General features: G+C 40.4%; 2 protein-coding genes across 8 annotated transcripts in view; one reads left to right on the top strand and one right to left on the bottom strand.

Annotated features, from left to right (window-relative positions):
• Positions 1–23: 23 nt before the first annotated feature.
• wnt2 (wingless-type MMTV integration site family member 2) lies at positions 24–24,571 on the top strand. Of its 2 annotated transcripts, none has more exons than XM_067590645.1 (5): positions 24–2,483; positions 3,538–3,758; positions 8,473–8,750; positions 8,950–9,214; positions 21,761–24,571. In XM_067590645.1, the coding sequence occupies exons 1-5, from the start codon at positions 2,401–2,403 to the stop codon at positions 21,964–21,966; spliced, it is 1,053 nt and encodes a 350-aa protein (XP_067446746.1). In that variant the 5' UTR covers positions 24–2,400; the 3' UTR covers positions 21,967–24,571. The 2 variants fall into 2 exon arrangements, with proteins under 2 accessions (XP_067446746.1, XP_067446747.1); XM_067590646.1 differs by having other exon boundaries at positions 2,391–3,275.
• A 1,273-nt stretch (positions 24,572–25,844) lies between these two features.
• The window catches only part of LOC137183511 (suppressor of tumorigenicity 7 protein homolog), a 64,773-nt gene continuing 62,997 nt past the window's right edge, over positions 25,845–27,620 (bottom strand). For all 6 annotated transcript variants that reach the window (XM_067590636.1, XM_067590638.1, XM_067590641.1 and 3 more), the window contains one exon: positions 25,845–26,633. In XM_067590636.1, coding sequence (XP_067446737.1) covers positions 26,538–26,633 — 96 coding nt within the window. In that variant the 3' untranslated portion in view covers positions 25,845–26,537. The remainder of the gene's footprint in view (positions 26,634–27,620) is intronic.

Below are 27,620 nucleotides of genomic sequence, written 5' to 3'. Positions count from 1 at the left end.
ATTTTCATCTATATGAAGGAAAAATATTGTATATAACAAATTTCAGGCTTTGAAGTAACAGACTTGAAGGAATAGTTAAAACTTTTGGGAAACGTGCCTTTTTGCTTTCTTTGAGAGTTAGATGAGAAGATGAATCAATCGCATGTCTGTGTTGAGTGTGGAGAACTGGAGGAAATTAGCGTAGCTTAGCATAAAGACTGGAAATAGGGGGAAAAGGCTAGCCTGGCTCTCTCCAAAGTCAAAATCAGACAAACGAAACAAAACAACATGTAGTTTGTTCCATTTGTGCACAAACAGAAATGTAAATATGAAATATAAATTTAGTGGTTTTAGGGGGAGTTACATATTGTGACCATTTCTTGACCAACAACAGTTTATCAATCAGTCCAGCGGTTCTGTGCAGTCTCCAGCCACAGTGCAGGTTTCCTGATCCGTGATCTGTTGTTTGTCAAGAAAATAATTTGTTTGTGTACAGATTAAACATACAAGATACAACACATGGTAATTAGTCAGTTTTAGAGGTGCTGGTAGGTGTATTTTGGAACATTGGAAAAAGCCAGACGAGCTGTTTCCCCTGCTTCCAGTCTTCATGCTAAGCTACGCTAATCACCTCTTGGGTCAAGAGGCGATTATTGATCTTTTCATCTAACCGTTGGAGAAAGGAAGACAAATAAGGTCCATTTCCCAAAATAATTAACTATTTCTTTAAGAAATTCAGGAAAACAGGGTAAATATTTCTTTTTCATTAGGTTGTGACCTTTGTCCAACCACTCATCATTTTAGCCATTCAAATTCATAGATAAGGTTTTGAAATAAGAGAGAAATTGTTAAAATCCTTGCTTGTTTGGCAGGTATCACTCAAGTAGTTTGAGTAAATGTATCTCAGCTGTACTTTTCATGCTGGGCAGGTAAACTGAAGTCAGTCTTTCCATAAAACGTGTAGTGAAATACAATGACCTGCCTTAATGCGCTTTGGTAAGGCAGTGAACAAATAACTCCAATTAAATTGGATTTGTATTACAGGCTTATTACAACTACTGCTGCTGCAAAAACAAAGTCGTGTTCAATGGGCTGAGAAGAGCAGAGAGAGCGCTCTAAATCTCCTTGTTGTTTTATGGTTTTCTTCCACGGGGATCATGGGAAAAATCCAATTTGCCCATTAATCTCATCTGGTCAGGGTCTCCGGACCTCCAGATTCACCCAGGCCAGATCAAAGATGGAGGAAATGCCGTGTGACAGTGGTACAGATTTCCCCGAGAGACTTCAAAAAGACTGTGATAGATAATCCAATTGAAATGGACACATCACCTTTAGGTGCTGCTTTGGGAGAATCGGTGCGTAATTTTCCTTTCCTTTTTTTTTTTTCAACCACCATTCCTGAGTTGTTAGTTAGACTGAGTGGTGGTTTATATAAGGCTGTAAAATAACAATGCGTCATCAGAAATATTTGGCATCAGAGTGACAGTAGGGTATGGCACTTGGTTTCAAGAAGATCTAAATTTATTAAGAAGATAAAGGCCTTAATGAACAGGAAAGTTGCCGAATGTGTAAAATACAAAAGTAAATGTCCAGGTATGTGGGATATATTTGGTGATTGTTTAATTATGTATCATCACCAAAAAAATACCAGTCTCAGCGTCTAATGACCTACGGATCCACCGGAGTCCTGACAAATTCTAAATATTTTTGCGCAAGAAATGGATTTTTACGCACATGTCTTTTGTGCACAACATTAATTTGTGCGTAAAAGTTATAAAGATAAAGACTGTCACTTTTCGGGACTACACAGCTGATAATAAATATGGACCATTTCCTTCCAAAAAATTTGAATCTTAGCGGGGTTGTGCGGTTTTTCTGGTGACTGACATTGCCTGAGCTGGGTGAATCCTCCCACAGCCGGCTCATTCCCTGAACGCGTCGGTGCAGTTTGAGTGAAGAGCCCCATCAGCTTGGACCACATCTCAAGAGCTGCGGAGCTCCGGTCTGGACGCGGGCCAAGCCTGTCTGGTGTCAAACCAGCCTGAACAGATACTCTCAGACATCTCATTTCTTCACCTCATTCCTGAGATGGGACTCTGCCCACCCCTTGTGTAAAGCAATTTAAACCTGATAGCACATCATCTGCCTATCTCCACTGAAAATCTTTGCTGGACTATTAGACAGTCGGTCTTTACTTTTTCCTCATAAGCACTTTGCCACCGTGCAGAACCCGAGCCTGACATGGCTTTTACGCGCAAACCTCCGTCTGCTAACTGTCTCGTGATGATATATTTTTTAATCTAAACTTTTATTTGGAGAATCAAATTCTGACTTATCTGTTCTTCTGATTTATTTAATTATTTTTTTTTCATCCGTGGAAATGCTCCGTCCAGATCCATAAAGGACTTAAGTTTGGTTAATATGAACTTATTGCCAAGTGGAATATGTTTTTATTTATCTGTAGCAATCTGCTGGCTGACGGCCGAGGTCGATGCGTCTTGGTGGTAAGTACCGCACACTTTTCCACATCTTTATTGAAATGCAATTGTAAAAAGCTCGTGCGCTGAGTGCATGGCATTGTAATTAAACTGACATGTTTCAAGTTTATTGTTACTTCCGTAGTACACACTCGACATAGACGGGAGCGAAATATCGCTCTCCACAGTTCAACATATACAACACCACTAAAAATCACTATAAGCAGATACACGCTGGTCTCCCGTGGTCTTGTCTTCGCGACGCGCAAAATGCGCTCCAATGAGACTGTTAAACGTTTCTAGAGAGGAAAATAGTCCATGTGATTTCTCTAAAATGATACCGGGTATAGTTTCCCCTCTTGTGTTTGATTATAGTGAAATAAATATGCGTAAAATGTCTAAATTACATTCAAAACGGTTTCATTACTTTTTTTTTCTTTTGTGAGCGAGAAATTTCACAGAGATTAAGTGTCAAAATTCCCTCCATGGCTTTCATAATTGTATTTTTGCAGGTTGTTGAAGACTGAATATTTGGACAGATACCTTTCCAGAACAAAGTCATTTGATATCATTTAATTTCTCTTCATTTGCTGTTTTTCCCTCTTTAATCTTTAATATTTGCAAAAGGTTCTGTTTCCAACTTTGACATAAACTTTTCATACTTCCTATGATAGTGAGATGTTATTTGGACAGATAAGTTTCCTGACTGCTTTTTAAAAATTTCTTGCCGCTCTGTTCTTTCTGTAATCATGTAAGAAAATCTCTGGAGCCTGCAAGTGTTCAAAGTCCCTACCAGTCTTTCATCACCTTGTTCTGCAGGTACATGGGAGTATGGACTGTAGATCTCAAGACCACACCTTTTTTTGCTTTATTTTTACTTTTCTATTGGCGAACACAGACAGTTTGTTGAAGATAAGTGTCCACATTTCCTACAGGCATATATCAGGTTATTTGCAGGGATAGGTTCAGCATTTTCTTAATTTTCTCTCACTGAGATCATTAAAAAAAAGTCAAATTCTGTATCCGTCTTCCAGACCCCCTTTTGTGCCACTTTCTCAAGTTTTCTTCTTCTGTTCTGCAGGTACATGGGCACCCTGGGATCCCAGGTGATGTGCGACAACATCCCTGGTCTGGTGAACAAGCAGCGCCAGCTGTGCCGCCAGCATCCCAAAGTGATGCAGGCCATCGGGGCCGGGATGAAGGACTGGATCTCCGAGTGCCAGCACCAGTTCCGCAACCACCGCTGGAACTGCAACACCACGGCCAGAGACCACAACCTGTTTGGACGCCTGCTGCTACGCAGTGAGTGGAGGGAACGTTAGAGCTCATTTAACTCGAGCATTAAAAAGTGCAATTTTAAACTAACGGAGGTTTTAAAAACCGTCAGCGAGGGGCAGTCATCCTTCATCTGAAGGATTTGAAATCAAACCAGCATCCTGCCTGCTGTAGTGTCCTTTAGCAAGGCCCTGACCCTCTCAGCTCCAGAGCTGGTGTTCTATAGTTGACCTCTGACCCTCTGTAAGACAGGCTAGAGAGAAATGAAGGTTGAACAGGTTTGGGGGGTTTGAGGGATTAGTAAATAGAGACATTCATGGCTAATTTTTCTTGTAAGATGTTATAGTTGAGTCTGTTGGACCAAATAAAATCTTGTCCATCTTAAATACCTGCTACACTTCGTCTCCGGGAATTACGTCTGCAGAGTCAGACATCGGATTAAAGTTATATTAAATTAAAGCCTTTAAACTATCACTTATAGTCTCCATATTTATATTGTGTATTCTCATATTGAGACATTGGGGTTCGTAGTCGTTATCTCTTAATAGATGAGAAGTGAAATTTTAACAAATCTAAAAAATAAACTATAATTGAAAATGTAAAGATTTTGTGGTAGGAAAACATCAAGAATCATTTGACTCGGTGTCGTGAGGGCGACTTTTTAAACTGATTTTGAATACTTTAGCAGCATATCAGTATTGAGATAACGCTGTGAATGCTGCTCCTGCAGTAAATGATATTAGATGCAGGGGTTAGGTACGCAAAGTGTTCGTAAAGCATCTTATTCATGATATGAAGGCTTCAGGGTCAGTCAGGTGCCTTAAACACACTGCACAACTAAGAATATAAAGTTAGTGACTAGATTGCCTGCTACAGTATCTGCTGGGTTGTGTTTCCAGGTCATTGTTTGCTGCCGGCACCTTTTTTTTTGTAGAAACGATTCGCCGCGTGATCGTGTGTGTTACAGCACGCCGATCCGTCCGCAGTGACAAACATGTTTGACCATAAGCATCGACTTAATGCTGACAAATCCAAACAATTGCTCGGTTTTCAGAGTGTTGGGTAGATTTACTGCGACACCGAGGCTTTCTGGGAAATAGATGGGTCCCTTGCAGATATGTTCTTTTTCACAGAGGTTGGATCGCATTCCACACCTCGTCTCACTTTACAATTGTACATTTATCACGTCGGTGCAGTCGACTGGTTTCTCTGCCAGTTTGTTCCTGTGTTGGGGGCTACATATGACTCAGTACTTTAATATAACATAGTAATATTATGACTTGTGGTATACAGATTAAGAGCTGAACCAATTTGTCAATGGATGGAAAATTAATTAGCCACAATTTTTGATAAAAATCAATAATTTAAGAACTTTTTCAAGCAAAGATGCAAGAGATTTGCAGGTTCCAGCAACTCAAATACTCTCTTTTATCTTATTATAAATCAATTATTATAATTCTTAATTTTCATTTTATGAATCGATTGATTGTTTTAGTGATGACTAATAACACAAGTTCAGTTTGATCATGATAATGTTTGTGTTTTTGTTAGGTTCACTTAGCTACTGTCTCAGCTGATGATTCACTCTCCACTCAGCTTGTTTAAGAGAGAAACTTTTTCTAAATAAAAGTAACCTCACCACTTTCAAGATCCTCATCGGGTCGTTAGCACTGTTTATCTTCCCTGATCATTTGCAGAAGAAAAGACTTGATTTATTGACGAGTGAAGAGTAGATATAGGGCGGGGGGGGGGGGCTGTGGGGGGGGGTTGTAGTGGAAAATAAATGTTATGAAGAGTGTGACAAACGACTCCTCCCAGGCAGTAAAGTGCGATCAGCAACGTCAGGGATTGAAATGATTAACAAGTAATGAGTAGCAATAAGCTGCCTGTCGCTGCCTGTGACAGATGTGAGCTCCGGACAGATGCATCCTGTCAAATTAGACGTGCCACTCTGTGTCTGAGCAGCTAAATTCAGTCATCTCCTTTGAGGACATGTTATAACAAGTCATAATCTTTTTTTTTTTTTTTTTATTGCCACTGGAGGATCATCGGCAGCCTGATGTTCCTCTCCCATGCTCTGAGGTTTAACCTGCGAGGCGGATCCTTCGACTTAGTCCGTTTCATGTCGGGGCCTCTAATCAGCCGTGTGGTATTCAGACCTCCCAGTCGGGCCCCGGACGTGTCACACAGTATTATCACGGCACGCCGAGGCACCGTCAGAAGCTCCTTATTGTCAATGTCAGTGGGCTAATTTCAAACAATTACGCAGGAGTTTTGTCTCTCTGGTGTCGTGTTCTCTCAGCGTTCTCCTCATTAACCTTGTTAGGCACGCTCAACTTAGCCGCTGGACTGGGAGTGATCATGCATGTACACACACACACACACAGACACACTGAAGTCACTGTATGTATGTATGTGTGTGCTTGATTGGGCGGGGTATCATTTGTAATTTTTGACACGAGAGTTTCAATACAGATACAAGAACGATTGTTTTTTGATACCTTACTTTACTTTACTGCAAATTGACAAAAGATGCTGAAGTTCTCAAATGTTTTTCTAGAACTTTGCCTTAATTAATAGTCTAATCTAATTTTGATTAGAATCAGGATCTGTCTGATCAATTAATGAGTAAACCAGACATCTAATGGCAGCTTTTGGTTCTTGACAGTTTGGGGTTTTGGTATTATGTGCACACCTTGGTTGGTAACAAAAAAGTATTGAGGTTCAATACCTGGCAGTATTGTTTGCATTAAAATGTCTCTGTCTAAAACAATTAATTGATTAATCGGTTCAAACATTAATTGGATTTAATTTTATAAGTAATTTATCAATTACTTAATTTACCAATTTAAGATATATAATTATTATTATAAATTACAAAATACAAATACAAAAAAATGTAATACAAAAGATAATTTAATTAATGTCTTCTTTTGTCTTCCGTACTAAAACAACATGACATACATCTGACAGTTTGTCTGTAAACAAATGAACCAGTCGCTCTAAGAATGTTTGCTTCCGATACATGTGAACTCTGTATTATTAAAACACACGTCATTACTACCTGTGTACTTACAGGTGACTAAAATCTTATAGACTATAACTGTGATGACAGATGATGTCATAACAGCGAGTGCCATACTTGATTGATGTTAAGTGTCAGATGGTCGGGATGGGCAGCTTGTAAGTAGCCTGCCAGGCTAAACGCAGGGCACAAATATCTCACATAATGCCTGTTGCTTTGAGCACATTGTCATAATTAAAAGTCACCTAAATTTGTTTGTCATTTTTATCAAGTCAAGAGTCTCTCGTCTTAAAGCTGCAGTACGGGACTTTTGTCTCCCCCTTCTGGCAGTGAAAGTAATGACAAAAACACTGTTGACACGTGCTTACATCATAGGCTCCGCCTTAAGCTACACCATAGCTGCTACTGTTGCAGCTGTGAAACAGTAGATAAATTGTTTTGAGTGTCACACAACCCCCGCAAAATGACTCATTTCACTATCAGAATTTGATGCGTTTGGTCTGATAACATTTGGAAAGTCTAGAAGAGCAGCAAGATTACTTTTTTTTTTTTAATCCCCATTCAAGTTAGCAGAGAGCTAACCGGAAGCTACCTGGCTCGGCCGGCAGAAGTCTGTAGTGCACATGTTCTTTCCATAGAGCATGCTCAGTATGCATTCATCTGGCCAGCGTGGGAATGTCAAACCCAACACCAGGTTTAAAAACTCTGTATACTGTGAAATACAGAGAGATTTATCTGGGTTTAATCAGCATTGTGTGAACTCATTTTACAAGGGCTTGAATGTGACAGACGTTCATTTATATGTGCAGGTTTATTTATGACAGCAGGACAATGAGAGTTCAGAGAGATTTGATGATTAATTCAGATTCAGATGACACGTTGGGCCATTATTTTCTATTTTATTTTATGGATGACATGATTCATGTGTTGAATAAGTAAAGCATCAGCTCATGAAAATAACCCTTAGTTGCAGCCCTAAACATCAAACATTTAAAAATCCACCTATTTTATTGCTGTCACTGCATGGGCATGCTCTGTAGTGTCATGATGACTCGTAGGTGTGGTTAAACACACACACACACACACACACACACACACACACTTGCCCCGTCTCAACCTTTGATCCCTCTCAGATCTCTCATCAGTTACATGCAGAGGGAGATAAGGACTTTCTATCAGGGCATTGCTGGTAAATGTTAGCAGTTGGAGGTAGATGAAGCGTTTTTTATTTCATGCCTCGCACAAAATAAAAGCATCTTGCAGACAACAACAAACACGGGTCATACAGGTAGCAGCGGTGGCCAAACATTTTAAGGATCTTTCTGTTTATCGTGGCTTTATTTTGCCGTCAGGCAGCCTGTATCGGGAAACGCCAGGTTCAAGATCAATAAGAAGATAAAACTGTTATGTTTGATTTACATCAGTGGAGTTTATTGATGTAGAGAAGTGTACCAGCAACTGTGCTGATGGTTCTTTTGACGTTGTTTTTTTTACTATTCTGAATGCTTTCTAGTGTTTGTACAAAGAATACGGTGTCGACGTCTGACCTCAGTATGTAGTTCTAGATTTGAATAGTTCCTGGGTTTGTATCTACAGTCTCTACAGTTTATTTAATTATCTATTATGTGGTATATGACATGAAAATCTAGAAAAAAACCTGGCTTTGTTTCAGGTGTGTGCTTCCACGACTCCCAACATTTCCTCTTCTCCTCTCAGGCAGCCGCGAAGTGGCCTTCGTCTACGCCATCTCCTCGGCCGGAGTGGTTTACACGCTGGCACGAGCCTGCAGCCAAGGCGAACTGGACTCCTGCTCGTGCGATCCCACTAAGAAGGGCTCGTCACGGGACGCCAAGGGCTCCTTCGACTGGGGTGGCTGCAGTGACCACGTGGAGCACGCCATGCGCTTCAGCCAGGCCTTCGTGGATGCCAAAGAGAGGAAGGAGAGGGACGCCCGGGCGCTCATGAACCTGCACAACAACCGAGCCGGCAGGAAGGTGAGGAGGCACCGAGCTGAGAGCTAAACACCTGTAGATGGTATTATGTTCTGAAAGGCTGGTTCGGCTTTAAGATAACTTGTAATATGAACCTTTTATGTTACTTTATTTTATACGTTTTGCTTCCTAAACTATTTTATGTTACAGTTAAATCTACACACAGTTTTGTCCTAATCCTACGTTCTATTTTCCTCTCCAGGCGGTGAAGCGCTTCATGACTCTGGAGTGTAAATGTCACGGTGTGAGCGGGTCGTGCAGCGTCAGGACCTGCTGGCTGGCCATGGCCGACTTCAGACGCACCGGCGAGCACCTTCGCAAGAGGTACAACGGTGCGGTGCAGGTCGCCGTTAACCAGTACGGCACCGGGTTCACTGCTGCGCACTCACACTTCAAACGACCTAGCAAGAATGACCTGGTGTACTTGGAGGACTCGCCAGACTACTGCATACGCGACCACGAGTCAGGTAAACAACCTTTAGTCTTTTTCGAGCTTTAACATACCACAGGATCTGATAAGAGGATCACTTGTGCTGACTGGATTAAGACATCTAACTTTAAATACTCAACTCCCAGCAAGCACTGATTTGTTGATTTAGTCTAGATTAAAGAACTGAATTTTTGGCAACTTGGGGGCGACGTAAACAAGTTGTGAACACAAGATTGACATATCATCACTGTTTAAGTTGATATGTTGAACTGGTTTGCAAACAGTTGCTTATTTCCACATCTGGCAGTTACTGAGCTACATTATCATTCATTTGGAGTTGTGTTTCAGTCCACCTGGTGAATTTAAGTCCAATATTCACTCTCTTTTAGTTCTGTTTTTACTCTCTACCAACTCCTGAGGGAAATATCTGGCTCTTTAGCTGCTAAATGCTCCACTATGTTCACCAGCTAGTATACAGCTAACTGTGTCTGTTTGCCGTTTGGTGCTGAGCAGGTAGTGTACAGTGGCTTTTTAGAGCTTTTTCTTTGAAAACAGCTGCGTACTTCTGCAGAAAACAACGCCATGAGAGCGCTGAGAGTGAACCAAAACAGTAAAGTTGCAGCTGGACAGCTAAACAATGAGCTGAAACTCACTATAAAGCTCCGTAAAGCCGAGGGGAGCTTCAGAGTAATTCTCTGTAGGTTCGAGTGATGCCTCTCACATTAAACACTATCATTTGATATAAAAAATATCCATTTTATCAATTTTAAATCAGGTCCAAACTACACTCTGAAATGTTGTCCTTTAAATGCTCCTGAAACAACCATAATATGTAACCAGGACATATAAAAACTTTCACTTTTCAACCAAACCGTGCCCGGTGTTAACCTCAACATCTAGATTGCTTTTGGTCTCTTGGTTAAAGGTCTGAGATTTTACACGCCATTTGGTTTCCGCCTGAGTTGAAATAGGATTACAGTATTCTCTCACCAGGCCAAATGAACCAAACCAAAAAAAGTGAACGCTTCAGAGTTCAAGTGAACCACTTCAACAAACACGGTTGGTTGGTGTGAACATGCCTACAAAGGAGTGTGAACAGATTTGTCATGAGGGTTATCAAATACTTGATCACAGATGTTTGCTTGAATTACACCTCCAATACCTCCAGCAGGTTCAACTTTCTTGGCATCTCAAACCTGCCCAACTTTTACTTTGGCTTTTCACTGACATGCGACAGAACTGGTTCCAATATGATTTATCAACTTTCAGTGTTTCTGTGTTTCAGTGCCAAATAGGTTCAGAGTCAAAGGGGCTTAATTTTTTTCATATTTTGTTTTATCTAATTCCAATAGGGATAAATAAGATCTTGAAAGATAATTCCTCAAACTGTCCTAAATGTAAAAGCAAAGAAGGAACATTTATGCTCATCTTTTTTGGCAGTGTGAAAAATGAAGTAGTTTTTGGAAAAACTACAGTATTCATGCTTTCACTTAATCAGTGTAAGATACTGAGGTCAAGGCAAAGCAAGTTTATTTGTATAGCACATTTCAACAACAAGGCAATTCAAAGTGCTTTATATAAAACATTAAAAGCATTAAGACAAAGTGCAAAAGAGACACATTATAAAAGGGCATTTAAACATAATTTAAAATAGTTATTAAAGAGTTAAGAGAATAGAAAATAATAATAAGCTAAAATTGAATAAGACAGATACGATTTGAGGATAAAAGTTACAGTGCAGGACAAGAAATTAATCAAAAGCCTCAAATTTGGTTTAATAAAAGACAGCCGCAAACAGCTTGCAGCCTTGATATAAAAGAACTGAGAGTTGAAGCAGACCAGCAGTTTTCCAGGAGTTTGTTCCAGATATGTGGAGCAAATAAACTGAACGCTGCTTTTTCATGTTTAGTTTTTACTCTGTGGACAGAAAGCAGGTCTGTCCCAGACCACCTGAGAGGTCTGGATGGTTCATAATGTAGCAGCAGATCAGAGATGTATTTTGGTCCTAAACCATTCAGTGGTTTATAAACCAACAGCAGTATTTTAAAATCAGTTCTTTGTCAGACAGGAAGCCAGTGTAAAGATCTGAGAACTGGAGTTATATGATCTACTTTCTGGGTCTTAGTGAGGACTCAAGCAGCAGCGTCCTGAATCAGCTGCAGCTGTCTGATTGATTCCTTAGGGAGGCCTGTGAAGACAGCGTTAAAGTAATAAAATGTCTACTAGAGATAAATGCATGGACAAGTTTTTCCAAATCCTGCCGAGACATAAGTCCTTTAAGTCTTGATATATTCTTCAGGTGATAGTAGGTTGACGTTGTAGTTGTGTTAATGTGGCTGTTGAAATTAAGGTCTGAGTCCATGACTACACCAAGATTTCTGGCTTGGTTTGTGGTTTTTAACATTATTGATTGAAGCTAAGTGCTGACTTTTAAATGTTCTTCCATGGCTCCAAAAACAATTACTTCACTTTTATCTTCATTTAACTGAAGAAAATTCTGGCACATCCAATCGTTGATTCGTTCACTGCACTCACTCAGTGCTTGTATTGGACCATAGTCCCCTGGTGATACGGTTATGTAAATTTGTGTGTCATCTGCATAATTATGATAACACATTTTGTTGTTTTCCATGATCTGAGCCAGTGGGAGCATGTACATGTTGAACATAAGAGGCCCCAGAATGGAGCCTTGGGGAACTCTGCATGTCTTTTTTTTTTTATCCGCTCAAATGTGTAATTACCTACAGACACAAAGTAGTTCCTGTCCTTTAAGTAGGATTCAAACCAGTTTAGTACTGTGCCAGAAAGTCCCACCTAGTTTTCCAGTTGGTCTTGTTATATGTTGTTGTCAACCACTGCCATGCAGCACTGAGAGCCAGTAACACTAAGACTGTAATTCTGCCACTGCATATGTTTTAGTGGATGGATAAAGTTGTGTCATGGTATTTGAATCGATTTTAAGTAGACACAGAGATGATAACACATCCTGTCTAATTTCATGAATTTTGTCAGTGAAGATGTAGGTAAATTCATCAATTCATATATATAGACTGATGACAAATTAAAGGAAAAACCGGTACAGGTCTGAATGCTAGACCCATACAGGGAGGGGATCTGGTGGCTCTGTTGTGCTGTGGGGGGGCATTTTGCTGGCATGGTTTGGGTCCATTTGTCTCCTTAGAGGGAAGGGTCACTACAAATCAATACAAAGTTGTTCTGAGTCATCACTTTTATCCTATGATGAAACATTTCTATCTTGATGGGAGCGGTGTCTTCCAGGATGACAGTGCATAGGGGTCACTGAATGGTTTGATGAGTATGAAAATGATGTGAATCATATGCTATGGCCTTCGCAGTTGGGGGGGGCGGGGTTGTATAGGATATTGTAACTGTGACGATTGTGTCAAAACCAGCTGAGGACTTAGTAACTACTAGTAGTAGTTAGTAATAGTGGAGGTGGATACTGAGGGGGGTTTAGGGGAGAAAATGGGAGTAGGTCAGGGGATAAGTTTGGTCCCTGCAGTGACCAGCTCTTTCATCTGGTCAGCGAACTCCAAGAGGGGGGAATAGGAGGAGAGGAGAGGAGGGTGACCTGGATGTGGTTTGGGGGAGGGGGTGAAGAAGGTGAATCCCCACAGGCGGTTGTTGGTGAGGGGGGTGGAGACTCCTCTTCCTCTTGGCTCTGATAACTCTCATGTTTAAAGCTGTCTTCAGACGGGGGCTGAGGTGGCTCTCTTTCAAGGTTTCTGCCGCATTGTGTTATGTCTTCTTGTTTTGATTCCTCTTGTCCTTGGCAGAGGGAACAGATGGGTGATGCAGGAAGTAAAATAGGTGAGAGATAAACAATTTTACTCCTGACTTGTTAAGGCAAAGTCTATCTGCCTTAAAAAGATGTCTGCAGTCCCAGAAAAAGTTGAAATTGTCAATAAAATGTGGTGAATGGACGGTACATGCAGTTAAGAGCCATGTGTTTAGTGCCAACAGTCTGCTGAATCTCTCAACTCCTTTTCTTACTGGCGGTAGAGGGCCACTGATAAACACCTCAGCAAGAGCTGACTGTGTTCAACAGATCAATAAAGTCTTGTTTCAGCACTTCAGATTGTTGTTTCACAACATCATTGGTCCCTATGTGCACCATGATGGTTTTCACAGTTGGATGTGCAGCCATGATACGCAGGATTCTCTCAGTCATGTCAGAGACCATGTCCTTTGGAAAGCAGAGTACTTTGGTGTTTTTACTGCACATGCTTCTTACATCCTTTACAGCAAAGTCACCCACAATCAGAGTTTAAGTCCCAGTCGTTAGCTTTCCCTGTAGCCTCTTACTTTCTGATTTACTCTCAGTCCTTACCCTGCTGTGTGAAGACAAGAGGTTATCCAGGTCATCAGACGGAGATCCAGGGTCCTGCAGCAGTGGAGCAAATCTGTTCTCCAGTTGTACACTCGGTTGTTGGGGAGGTTTGCTGCTAATTCTCCCTTTCGCAGCTGTCCACGGCTGTGTCCTACTAAGAACAGGGGTTGAAGAGGCGCTCTGCCTGGATGATAACGCAGGCCAGCCTGTTGCATCACAAACCTCAGGACGCTGGGCTCTGCCTGTTACTCGTCCTCCCATTTCCCAGTAAAATGATTTATACTTAGGCTTTGCACCAAGAAGAGTTCCAGGGAGGACTATCACTTGTAGATTTATTACCCGGCACACAGCCCTCCTGTTTCTTGGTAGTCTTGTCGGTGGTAATGAGCCGTGCGTTAGCATGATCTTGTCCACTGTTTTGAGTCCATGGTGAAGTGGTGTCCTTCCCACATAGTCCATTCACTTCTACGTTCACTTCTAACCGATGAATTTTGGTTTCCAGCGCTGCGATATTCCGTAGAAGTTTGTGGAAGTCATCGGTGGAGAAGGGAGTCATCTTGCTGCTAATCAGCTTTAGCTAAGTACCACATTCCCAGTCACTGCAGTACAGGCTTGTGCTATCGGTAGGCCACGCTCACGTTGTACTGAGGAGGTCATAAAAATGTTGAATTATGGCAATAGCCTACTATAGCTACAAAGAATTACAGTCCCAGTGATTTATAAGTATCCAGCAGCCGCTGCTTGTAATTTCTCGCAGAAAAAAAAAAACACGAATATCAGCAGAAGAATGCAAGCAGAGGCGAGAGCGAGCAGCAAAGCGTCTGCACTGTAAGAAAGCAGGAAGCCGTTCTCGCCTCGAGCCGTTCTCGCAGCCAATACTCATCTGTGTCTTTTAAAGTCCAAGCCTGATCTCTTTCTAGATTTTTCACAGAAAATGCAGGATACAAAATTTGATTATTCACTTTGCAAAGAAATGTATCAATGTATCATGATCAAGTATCACAATTATTACCATTAGAGAAGTTTTATTAGTTGTTTTGGGACATTTTGTTAAACCTTTAGTTATGGGGACTTTTCATTATCCAAGTACATATTTCTTCTTTGTTGTTTTTTCAAAAGAATGAAATGAATGAGTGTTGCTGACTATCTGAATCTGGCAAGTTGTATGTTGGCGTCTTTGTCTCAGACATAGAGAGATGACGCTGCTTTGCTTTTTGTTTGTTTGGGGGGGGGGTTTGTGTGTGCGAGTGGATTTGTATGGAGGTTTTGATTTGTGTCTCTTGACATGTGAAGGGTAAAAGTGTGACCTATTGACAGGGGGGGAGAAGATGGAAAAGAATTTAAATGTCATCCGTAGCCGAGGCCAACACAATTCACCTCCCAGCTCTAAGGCTGCTGTTGTTTACAGCATTAGACTAAAGCACAGGTAGACTTTCAACAGCAGCTCATAACAGGCAGGACTTTCTGTCAGTCATTACTAATTACTTACCTAAATTAATAACGACATTATTACCTATTATTCACCGAGGAGTGTTTTCTCATTTAGAGCCGCAATGATTAGTTGCTTAGAAAACTAATCGCCAACTATTTTGATAAGTCTGGTTCCAGCTTCTTAAATGTGAATATTTTCTGGTTTCTTTAGTTTTCTATGACAGTAAACTAAATATCAAACACATTTTATTAAAAGAATAAAATACATTAAGAGGACGAAGATTTGTTTCTGAGCTATTCTGATATACAATATCAACTGTGAGTTAATTCTTGTCCTGACCAGTAGGGTGAAACAGTTGATAGAATGATATAATAATCAATTTATTTTCTTTATCACTGCGTCAGTACGGGACAAATAATTAGATCTGGTGCCAAACAACATACTATAAGACTTCAGATATCTTTAGGTTGTGGACTGTTGGTTGGAACAATACAAGACATTTAAAACCGTCACCTTCAGGCTTTAGGAAACAGACATTTTATAGACCAGATGACTAATCGCTGAATTGAGAAACTATTTGACAGATTAATTGTGTGTGAGTGAGCTTCTGTTTAACAACTGGATTGTGATTGGTCCAGCTCTTTCTGTTGTCTTAGCGTTTTGCTTTTTCAGTGATGTATCAAACTGAGCTACTAACATCAAACAGTAGCTCTGAAGTGATCCTGCAGCTCCGATACTAGTCTGTAAAACTCTCCCCGCTCTTTACACTTTCTTCTCTCGTCAGTAGTGACAGAATCATTATAGCTTGAGCGCTGTACAGAGGGAGGGGGGTGGGGGGGGTTGGATTTGTCTACGATTAAATAACACGCAATAAATTATATATGTAAGTCTCGGAACAAGACAGTGAGTGTGAGAATGAAAATGTTTGTGTATGAAAACTGTGTGTGAGAAAGAAAAGATGAAGAAAAGGTGCCTGAGAGTGTGTGTGTGTGTGTGTGTGTGTGTGTGTGTGTGTTCCAGTGGAGGTGGATGCCTCTCAGGCAGCAGATGATCCGTGGCGATCGGGTGTCAGCCAGTTTAAGACCCATTACACACTTCTGTAGGCTGAAACCTTAGAGCACCACACATCGCTATAAATCACCACCAATGAAAACACACACACACACACACACACACACACTTACACTCGAGGGTATGCTTGCCCAGCAAGGTGAGGCATATTTCGGGGGGCAGGTAGGATCACACGATACAATACAACACAAACGCACACACAAGGGCAGTTTACAGTGTGTTATGTGCATATGTGAGACGATTCTCTGGTATTTCCTTCTGACTACGATGAAATGTCTCTTTGAAACTCCAGTAATCAGTAAAAGCCTCCAGACAGCACAAACATTGTGCTGTCGGACTAAAAGTGCCGCGTTGGCTAACATACAATAAACATACAATAACCTTCTGTCAGTTCAAACATCATGTTTATTGTCATTTTCCCAGAAGAACTTGGTGCCACCAACATTTTTAGCAGAGCCACCGAAATTCTGAGGTCAAAAAGTTATTTTTTTGGATGAACTAAAGCTCAGAAACTAGATTGATGAATAGAGTCGACACAGAAAATAACACAGCAACTATTTTAGCTTTTATCAGGCAAGAAAGCCAAGCATTTCCTGGCTTCAGTATCTCAGAGTTTGTCTTCAGGTTCTTGACTGTTGATTTGGACAAAACAAATCAGAACAGGACTCCAGTGACTTGTGTTGTGCATCAGAGCTAAAAATCATAGTTGTATTTGTGAACTTGACTGTATTATCTTCTGATTACGGCTGCAGCTAGCGATTATCTTCGTTATCGATGAAACTGTTGACCATTTTCTCGATTGGTCGTCTATAAAATGTCAGAAAATTGTGAAAAATGCTGATCACTGTCTCCAGAATTTCATCTTTTTGTCCCAAACAAAAGTCCACAACCCAAAGATATTTAGTTTATGATCATTAAAGACTAAATAAACTGGAAAATATTCACATTTGACAAGCTGGAATCAGAGAATTTAGACAAAAAACAACGATTAATCTATCATCAAAACTGTTTCTGTCGCTTGACTGATCGATTAATCGACTAATCGTCACGGCTTTACTTCTGATATCTTCTCAGCATCACTAACTTAATGTCACATCAGGTTCACGTTGTGTGTCTTTAATCCAACAAGTCAAGGTTTCAGTGTCTCACTCGAGGACTTTTTCGGAGTCAAAGGACACGTTTGATGTTGTAGAGAATCAAACCTGGGAGCTTTCAGTCACAGGACAGTCTGTCACGACATGCATTCTGTGTGCAGTTCAAATTTTCAGGCACCGTCATGGTCTTTTAGGTACTGAGAGAGTTTTATGACCTTTTAAGAGTCAATTAAACCTGCTCAGATATATTCAGAAGACACATGGTATTCATTCGGAGTCTAGATGTCGGATAAAATAGTTTATTCATTTGACAACACTAGAGTAAACTGCTCTGTCAGTCAAAACTAGACTTTTTGTTACTGTTGCAAACCCAAAAATTCCCTTTATATTGTACTTGAACGCAGCTCATCACTCTTGTTGATATTGTGCTTTTTATTCTAGCTCCACGGTGCATATCCTCATTTTCTTGTATTACTTAATTTAAGCAACGTTGGATCCCTGTTTGCAAACGAAGTATATCTAAAGTATTTTAACTTTTCAACAAAACTGAGCAGTTTAAACCTTTTGAGAGATCCTTTGATCTCCACTGAAATCATTTTCTCTCTAACCTCTCGATGGACCTCTGGAGGTCTCAGGGCCCCTTTTGGGAACAAGTAGAGGCTTCCCAGCAGACATGAAGGCGTTATGGGTTGTGTACATGTAAGCAGGAAGAGGTAACACACACACACACACACACACACACACACACACACACACACACAGGGTCTCATGAGAACTTTACTTGCTCCCTCTCTAAGGACCGGCTCCTCTGGGACACGCACAGAGTCAGACATGTAAACCGGCTCTGGATGGTGACACATAACTGTATGTTGAATCACCGTCAGACGCACAAACACACGATACAAACAAGCTCCCATGAAGCTCAATCATTCTGGAAACACACACACTTTGAGCGATCGACTCTCTTTTCTCTCTCTCTCTCTCCCATCACACACACACACATTGAGAAAGCACTTAAAGACATGCAAACTTGCCCTCAATCATTCTGGAAACACACACACTGAATCCATTCTCACAGACAGATGGAGACACACACACACACACACACTCGCAGGCCCAGAGCCCACAGAGATAGTGAGACGGCCCCTCTGTGCCTCTTTAAAGTGTGAAATCAATTTCCCTCGGCCCCGGCGAGGCTCAGGTGCTAAACTCATCTCTCGGCGCCCCCTCATCTTAATTCAATAAGCAGACGCACAGAGAGAGAGAGAGAGAGAGAGAGAGGGGGGGGGGGGGGGCTGCGAGGAAGACTCTGGCCGTGATGTCACCCCTAGCAGCGCGGCATACCTCGGATGACAGGCGGGCACGCTGCCAGAGAGGGGGCGGGGCTTCGGGTCATGCCCAGACATATTACCTGGCGAGGGAGAGACGGTGCAGAGACGGTGCACACACACCGAGCGAAGCAGAATGTAAACATTAGCAAATTCCAGAACAATGTTCAAGACGGTTCTTGAAGCCAGTTCATAATTTTTTTTCGAAACCTTTATTTATACAGGAGAAGTCATCTGAACACACACACACACACACACACACACACACACACACACACACACACACACACACACACACACACATGTTCTCCTTCAGTAACACTTTGTGCCTCACAGTCAGACAGTAACAGTCAGTCACACCTGCACCGTCCTCTGCTGTCTCAACAACATCTGCACCACAGCAGCCCAGAGGTTTAAAACACTCCAGGACGAGTTTAATCAAGTTTTATAATTCAAACATCTTCAAGATGATAACAAAACTAGGCAACAAAGTGAGATAAGAGAGTTATCTGAGGCTGCAAGGGTTTTCATCTGTAGTCAAGTCTATCATAACATTTTTCAAATTCATTGTTTAATCAATTAATTACCCATCGTTGTCAGACTAACACTTTAAAACCCAGACATATGACGTTTACAGTTGTATAAAAAAAAAGAGAAAAACAGTAAATCTTTTCATTTGAGCAGCTGGTTACAGATTTTTTGCTTAATAAATGACTTAAACAATTAAATGATCGTCAAAATTGTGGTGGACTGGGGCGTGTAGGTGGTCTGGTGGTTTAGGAGGCTCCTCAGACTGTTGTCACAACTCTCTACAACTTGAATTCTGAACACCACAGAAAACGAACAGCTGGAAATCAACACATCCATTGTTACAGCTTCTACTGGATGGTATTCACAGCTAGCTGTGTAGTCGCTAACTAGCTGCGATCACTCGTCAAAACAATATCACGTCATAAACGGCTGCACCGGAGCTCGTAATAACACAACAAGTCTCTGAAGCTGCAGATTTTAAGCAGATATGATCAGAGTATCTGGGCTCCATCACAGCTACGGGGCTTGAAGTGTAACAATACACTGTCAGTGTCGGTAGTCGTGTCAGAGAGGTGCTGAATCGTGTTTTTGTTCTAATCACAGAATGATTCATTCTTAAACTCGACACAACAAGTTCATTTTTTTTCCGCTGATCACGGAATAATTATCTGGAAATCTTGACGCGATAACCCAAACTGTCTTTGTTATGATCATTAGATCAAAACATGTGGTAAATATCTATAACAAGGGGACGCGCAACATCTGTTCAGGCTGCTCATGTTTGACATGAGCAGATAACACATTGATATTATTGCTGAAAAAGTCCCAGTAACCCCAGTAACATTCCTGTGGATGACTGGAGCATCTCTGACAGACTGATACACAACAACAGCAACAGCTGCAACTGACAATTATTTTCTCAATTGACTGATCAATCATTTGGTCCATAAAATGTCAGAAAACAGTGGAAAATGTCTGTCGCAGTTTCCCACAGTCTGAGGTGATGTCATTGGTGGCTTCAATTAGCTTTTTTTTTTTGGTCCAAAATCCAAAAATATTACATTTGCACTATTATAAGACATGGAAAAGCTGCACATTCTCACATTTTAAGAAACTGGACCCATTAAAAGTTTATATGACCCATTTAAATTTATATGATGGATGACTTAAACGATGAATGATTGTCAAACAACTTATTATTTTAGCTTTCTTTCTTTCTTTCTTAGGATCCTCAGTATGGTTATATAAAAGGTTGTTTTTTTAAGATCAGAGATAGTTCTTATATGATGACAAGAAAACATCAAATGACCTCTGCAGGCTTCTGTAGTTTTATGATGAATTAAGATGCAGCAGTTCCCTCCTGCACAGCTCACACCTGAAACACCTGAAACAGACGTCTGAGTGTGTCTGTGGAGACACAAGGTGTGTGTGTGTGTGTGTGGGCGAGATTCAGTAGAAAAAGTGAGATTGTGTGTTATCAGTGAGGCCAGTCTACCTATAAAGTGTATGAGGAGATTGTGTGTGTGTGTGTGTGTGTGTGTGTGTGTGTCGGCGATGAGTGTCTCCTATAAAATGAACAGCTGATGAAGAGTGGGAGTGCAGGCTGACGGCTCCTATCATCAATCTCTCATCTCTCCTTCGTCCAGCGTTCATCATCTTACCCTCCTCCTCCTCCCCCCTCCACCTCTGTCTCATCTTCAGTGCACTGCCAGCGTTATACTGTTCTCCCATTGGCTCCTGATAACCAATTAAACTCCTCAGATTGGCGAGTCACATTCCTGTAAAGCCTAATGATGCTATAAACCGTTTTATGTATAAAATGCCTCTAAATTATACTGTGACAATGACTCTCTTACATTGTTTTAGTCTGGAATAATTATCAGTGTAGGCGTCAAACTGTTCCACTAGTTCATCTCATTTCGGAAGGAAAACACTGAAATGTGTTTTTTTGCATTTAGTAAACAAATGTAACGTCGGTTCAGTCGGTGCAGCGAAGCAGGAAATGAACGGCGAGATAAATCCTGCTGCTGCAGTAAAGTGATTTAACCTCAAGAAGCATTTAAGTTCATCTGATCTCAAACTGAGCGCAGTGTGTGTGGAAAACAGAAGCTTTGATTGCGTAAGATGTTTACATTCTGTTGAACAAAGTGATCATAATGCTTTTGTTTTGAAGTCTCTGCTGAGACGATGTGAACAATGTTTTATTATTAAATTGTCTCTCTCACGTTATTTATTATCATTATTCTCCACCTTATATCACCCTCGGATCTCTCAAGTATGCATGAGGTTTGCAGGTTCTGAGTTTATATTTGTGTGGGGAAATGGCATATGTATGGTTTTTGTGCACATTGAAGTTCACCTACATCACAATAAAAAGCCTGTTATCCCATAAAAAACCCCCACTGGTGCTCAGCCATGCAGACAGTTTTAGTTTTATTCCTCCAGATTGATGCTGAAATGTTTTGATTTGATTGAATTTCATTGAAAAAATGACATTTTAAAGAAAGTAAACAAGGATAGATGAAGTGTTCTGTTGACTCTGGATGATCATCAGACTTTTCTACAGTCAGTTTCCATTATTGATAAGTTTCTGTTGAGTTTTTATAATGTAGTTTTCCAGCTTTGAGTACAACAAATCAAACATATCAAATCAAACAATCTGTAGATGCTATTAGAGGTGAGTCTAGAGATAGTTGTGATTTTGGTGAATTGACCCTTTAATTTTCAACTCAAAACCTCTCTCTCTCTCTCTCTCTCTCTCTCTCTCTCTCTCCAGGGTCGATGGGGACGGGCGGGCGGGTGTGTAACCGGACGTCTCGCGGCGTGGACGGATGCGAGGTGATGTGCTGCGGTCGAGGTTACGACACGTCGCGGGTCAGCCGGACCACCAAGTGCGAATGCAAGTTCCACTGGTGCTGCGCCGTGCACTGCCGCGACTGCCACCAGCAGGTCGACGTGCACACCTGTAAGGGCCAGACGTGACATCACCGCGCACCGCCGACCGACCGACCGCTCAACGTTTAAACCAGCGGTTACGCTGCGTGACAAAACTACTGCTTCTGTACTGGTTCTCAACTGGTCTGTACATGTTTACCATCAGTCCACCGAGCTGTAAGTGATGATCTAAAGGATGTTTCGACTCCGTCTTTGGTGCTAATCACCTGTTACTTCAGCAACTGTCCTTCCCAAAGATCACCTGTCAATCTGAAAGTACGTAGTCGGGTTTTTTGTTGAAGTTTCTGTAGGAAGTGCTCCTTTCTTTGTTCGGCCATGTTGTCTCTTTACTGCTTGTGTTAAGTGCTCAGCTGCTCTTCTTCCTTTTATTCCAAACAACAGAAGAAGGTAAAAACACATCACTCGCGCTCTTGAAATAGCTTCCAGACTTCAGATTATTAGAGCAGAAAATATAGAAGCTTTCATCAGCTGGTTTTAGGTTAAATAATTAACAGTAGTGAGCTGTACATGTATTTTAAAAAATATATCAATCAACACACAAACTAATTCATACAAACGTCTATTTTCTACACAGAAACCTGGTTTTTAAAAAGGCAGACGGGCTCAGTGAGTTTATAAAAGTTCCCTCCGGATGAGATTTCCTTTCATTTTTTTATCTTAAAACCAACTTCAGGCTCCTGCTGAACTCACCCCGCCAAAAATAATCTGGTGAACTACTGCTAATCTGACAGGAGATACACTGATAAAGTATCTTAAATTATCTAATCTGTTGTACTGTCGTCAAGTCTGTCAGCAGGGAGAAAGATCTTGTCTTGTATCCAGTGCAGCGTGAGAGTTTCATACCGTTAAAACAGTTGAACGAAAAGCAGAAGTTAAACTCATAAAAGACTGTAAATCTAGTCGGACATCATTGGTTTGGCAGATTTTCAGCTTGTTTTGTTGACTGTAGGGGGTTTTCCACTTATAACGGCACCTTCCATAAATCCTAAATTCATTTCACCTGTCTACTATGCTTTTTTTTCCCAGCAACCTGTTCACAAACATCAACTCTGATATCGTCCGACATATGTTTTCAATTTCACAGCGTGACATGATTTGAACTCCTCACGAAAGCGAATAGATTAGTTTTTTTTGTCACGTCGGGGTCTGAAGGAGCAGAATTTTTTTTGCACACCTGCAGTTAAACAGGTGCGTCGGAGAAAAGACGGTGTGCAGACAATAATAGAACAAAGAACTCCTGCACGCTGTCTTCTGTGCTCGCAATTAAAGGAGGTTTATTGGGAACGTTTCGGTGCACAGACCAGAAATCACCTGATGAAAGTCTGTGTACTGAAACATTCCCAGTAAGTAATTCTCATTGCAAGTACAGAAGAAAAAAATATATATATATTTTTGGCAGTCATAAAAGTAATTATTTTCTACATAACTTCTGCTTCTCAGTAATTTACAAGTAAATTGGATCATCGCTTTTATCTCATGAAACCGGCTTTTAACGTATAAACTAATTTTCACATTCAGTGGGCATCAGGTTCTCCACAAGGGGGAGCTGTTCAGTCAGTTCAACCTGCAGGTGTGGACTCGATGGTGTCGCCTCTTACAGGCAAAGAAAGTAGTTTCAACACTTGTTAGAATTACAGGCAATTAGTGTTAAATAACGGGGGGATTTTGTAGCCGTGCTAGCAGCTTGACTCAAGTTATGGCAAAATCAGTCGGTCTGAAATATCTCAACAACTATTGGATGGATTTGCCATCATGCAGCCAGTATAAACAGCTGTTTATGTTAAAAACACACCTGAGATGATTACTGACAAACAGGCTGAAATGTGTCCAGTTCAGACCGGGGGAGTGTGTTAATTAAAGAAAGGCTCATATGTTCAGAGTAAACGTTTCTTTCTCAATTAACAATAACCTGCACTCAGCAGATAATAGAAATCTATATGTTTATGGGTTAGAAGGGGTTCAAACTATAAAACTCACCTGCAGGTGGCATAAGTGTTAAAATTTCACCAGCTGTAGGAGACATGAACGTGTCAGCGGCTCGTTTGTTGTCGACGCTGCAGCTGCTTTTACTTTACTTACCTGTAGGTGGCGCAGGTCGCTCTGCAGTCGAGTGACATCAGCTGCACCTGGTTTTAAATCCACTTGTCTTCTAAACTGTCGCTGTAAATTAAAAGCTTCTAAATTAACTAACAGAGTTAAAGGAGTCAGTAAATTCGGACGTTGTGACCTTTAAATTTCCAGCTTTGCATTTTAAAATCTGCTCGTCACACATGCAAACTATCAGAGCGATGGCTTCAGATTCACTGGTTAATTGTCGCTTCCTTAATCAGCACATTATTATGTCTGAGTTATGTAAGAGTTAGACATTTAGTTCACACTCATTTCAAGTTAAACACCCACTTTTCACCAGTACAAACTGCTGTTCTGTCTCATCCGAAGGTGTAAATCCTCTGTTATTCATCCTGTCATTTCATTGTATTTATTTACTCTCAAGTGTGTAAAAATGTCTGAAGTGTATTTGTGAAGAGACGAGTGTATCAGGATGACCTGAGTCTGTAAGTTGCACCTGAACGATCTGACGTAAAAACACGACCTGAACATCTGCACTCAGAAATAAATGACTTCACTAAAACCACCGTGCATCAATATTTAAACACACACAAAAAAAAGTCACATTGGTTGTTTTAAACACTCTGCAGAGTTCAGAATATGCATTAAACCAGAGAGGGGTTTGTTTGTTTGTTTGTTTGTTTGTTTGTTTATGTAAATATGTGGTTGTGTAAATTAAAAAATCAGATGTATAGTGTATTAACTGTGTAACCGATAATTAACACACTTCATTTCCTCCCGCTGTGCCAGCCAATCACAGAACAGCATTTACTGTAGACGACCTTAAGCGGCTCATCACTAATCACAGCAGGTAAACAAACAAGTTTAGCATCTGTTTAAAGTCAAATCAGGTTTATTACAACTGGAGTCTTATTTTTTTTTTGTTCTTTTCAGTAATAATAACGTTGTTCTCACCAAGTTAATTTCATGGAAAAGCTGAAAACATCACGTAACTGCTCGTGTTTGTTGCAGTGTCACATCGTGTTTACATGAACTATTAACCTGGTGAGAACAGATTACTGTGGGAATGATGGTCAAAACCACTTAAATAAGACACAAGTTATAATAATCCAGTTAAGTATTTCTTTTACTACAAATCATATATACTTCACATTTTTTTGTGTGTATTCAGGCTGTAAGTTTTAGATTTGTGGATGTATTTAAACAACTGTCCAGACTGTTTTAATTCATTTCTGTACAGCATGAAAACATCAAGTCTGCTTTTATTTGTTCCACTTATTTGATGGCGTAATTATTAGAGCTGCAGCAATTAGTCAGTTGATTGGTTGATGGACAGAAAGTTAATCTGCAATTATTCTGATAATCAAATGCATTTTTTAAGCAAATATGCCAAATATGTTGGGTTTAGCTTCTCTAATGTGCTGATTTGATGCTTTTTTTGTCTTACGTGATCGTAAACTGAATATATTTTGGTTGTGACTGTTGTTCGGACATAATAAGAACTGTAAATCTTGACATTGAAATTATAAAAGGCATTTTCACTATTTTCTGACATTTTATGGACAACAATTAATTGAGAAAACAATCGTTAGTTGCAGCCCTGATAATGATGTCCTTTAACTGCAGATATATTTGAAGTCTATGGTGTGATACATCACAAAAATAAATGCAGACTTGATGTTCAATATGATGAATTACATGACTCAAGCTACAAAAATGTGTATGGAGACGAGTAGAAACTAACGGATCATAACAGCAGGAAAATGTTGAGAAGTGTACATGTTTTGTAGTAAACAAAACCCACTGGTATGCTCCTTTTTAAAGAAATCATAATAATCAGTGGAGATTTTTAATAAAGTAGTTGCTGTTTCCGTCAGCATCAGTTTAATGAAGCATTAAATCAGCATCTGGAAAAACTTCTTCTACCTGTGGATCGAGACGTTAGTTTGAGGATGAAAACACATGTGAGGAGTTAAAATAATTCCTCCTCAGATAAACAATAAAAACCTACCAGGTTGTGTTTTGTGGTTTTAAAAACAAGAACAACAACAAAAAAAAACCCCAACCAGTGTTTGAAAAGCTCAGCGGCTCCAGATGACGGTCGGCTGTTAAACTGCATCGCTGCCCGTTTCTGAATCAAAATGGCGGGAAGAAGCTGGCTTGCAGCAATACACAAAAAGTCCTTTATTGTATTTTTTTGTCTTTTCACTTTTTTAATGATGGCAATTGATCACCTCTTTTTGTACAACAAAAGAACAGCTTTAAATAATTGAAAACCCAAAAAAATGCAAACATATCAAATAAAGTCAAAACCAATTCTGAATTCCGTTGTTTTTGCCTTTTTGTTTCATGCCTCCTCCCGTCGTCTGTTCTCAGTTTGGTTTGAACTCGTTAATCTTGGCACAAAGGTGTGTCAGTCCAGTCCAACGCAGCGTTCTGGGTTTCAGTTCAGCTGTTTCTGTCTGGATGGAGGTCGGCTCCTGGTACACGGGGTCTTGATTCTGGTCCGGTTCGGTTCGGTTCGGGGGTCAGATGCGGGTGAGTTGGTGCCAGAGGCTGGACGGCAGGATGCTCTCCACCTTCTCCATGATGAAGTTCAGAGGAGCGAACAGCGTGCTGAGGAACTGAAAGGAGACGAAGAATTAGAAAACACGACACTTTGATGTGTTCCTTCAGGTTACGGCTCACATCAGCAGGAAGACAGAAGACTGACAGCTGAGCAGCTTCCTGTCCCGCAGGTTACCAAACACAGTTCATGACTTTTATATAAAAAATACAAAAGCATCATTTCCTTCATCAGAACTTTCAATGTTTTAGCTGCTTTCAACATCCCTCAACATTAATAGAAAAAGGTATACACTAAATAATCAAGTAATTCATTTACAAAAAGAAGAAAAATGGCCAAAACAGGTTCCCAGAGCCCAAACTGATGTCTTCAAGTTGCTAATTTTGTCTGAACTGTCCAATAATCAAAATTATAAAACATTTATAATGAAATAAAACAGAAAAGCAGAAACTGTAAGACTTTATTCTTGACTTCCTAACTCATCTTTCGACTATAACACATCGTCCCCGTTTGTCTTAACAGCAGAAAAAAAAGACTTAACAGAAAAGACCACAGATGAAGATCATGTAATAGGGTTGAAAACTCTGGAAAAAGTTACTAACTGGACTCGTAGTCGGGATGACTTTATGAAACCATTAGTAAATCTCAGGAACGGACTTTAATGCTTCACTTTTAAACGGACACAAACGCTTTGGCTGCTACTGAGTCTGCTCGTCAATACGTCCATCTCCATGACAACTGAACAAACTCCCTACGTTAATGAAGACCCTGTGATACACCAGAAAAAGCTCATAAGTGGACCTTGAGTTAGTGAACCATAACTCGTTGATTAATTGACTAATTGTTTTATGTTGTAATTATTAATTAGTAATTTTTGGATTATTTGAAAAACAAAATGGTTTTATTGCCCTTTCTGTCCTCCTACATCAACATCTACACCTGAAATTCAAAAAGGTAATATCTTTAAAAAATAAAAAAGTCAATGTTGGCACTTAAAAATGTATTTTTAACTCCCAAAAAAGATTTGTGACAAAACATTTTTCCA

The sequence above is a fragment of the Thunnus thynnus genome, chromosome 5 (genome assembly GCF_963924715.1).
Source record: "Thunnus thynnus chromosome 5, fThuThy2.1, whole genome shotgun sequence".
Taxonomy (NCBI): domain Eukaryota; kingdom Metazoa; phylum Chordata; class Actinopteri; order Scombriformes; family Scombridae; genus Thunnus; species Thunnus thynnus.
Note: the sequence above shows the minus strand (reverse complement) of the source record. Positions and strands in the feature narration are given on the sequence as shown.

What these genes read in the sequence shown, in the direction of transcription:
- wnt2 (XM_067590645.1), top strand. Translation starts at nt 2,401, where the DNA reads ATGAACTTATTGCCAAGTGGAATATGTTTTTATTTATCTGTAGCAATC. An exon ending in TGGACGCCTGCTGCTACGCA is followed by an intron (nt 3,759 to 8,472) that starts GTGAGTGGAGGG and finishes TTCTCCTCTCAG; the next exon opens with GCAGCCGCGAAGTGGCCTTC. An exon ending in ACAACCGAGCCGGCAGGAAG is followed by an intron (nt 8,751 to 8,949) that starts GTGAGGAGGCAC and finishes TTTCCTCTCCAG; the next exon opens with GCGGTGAAGCGCTTCATGAC.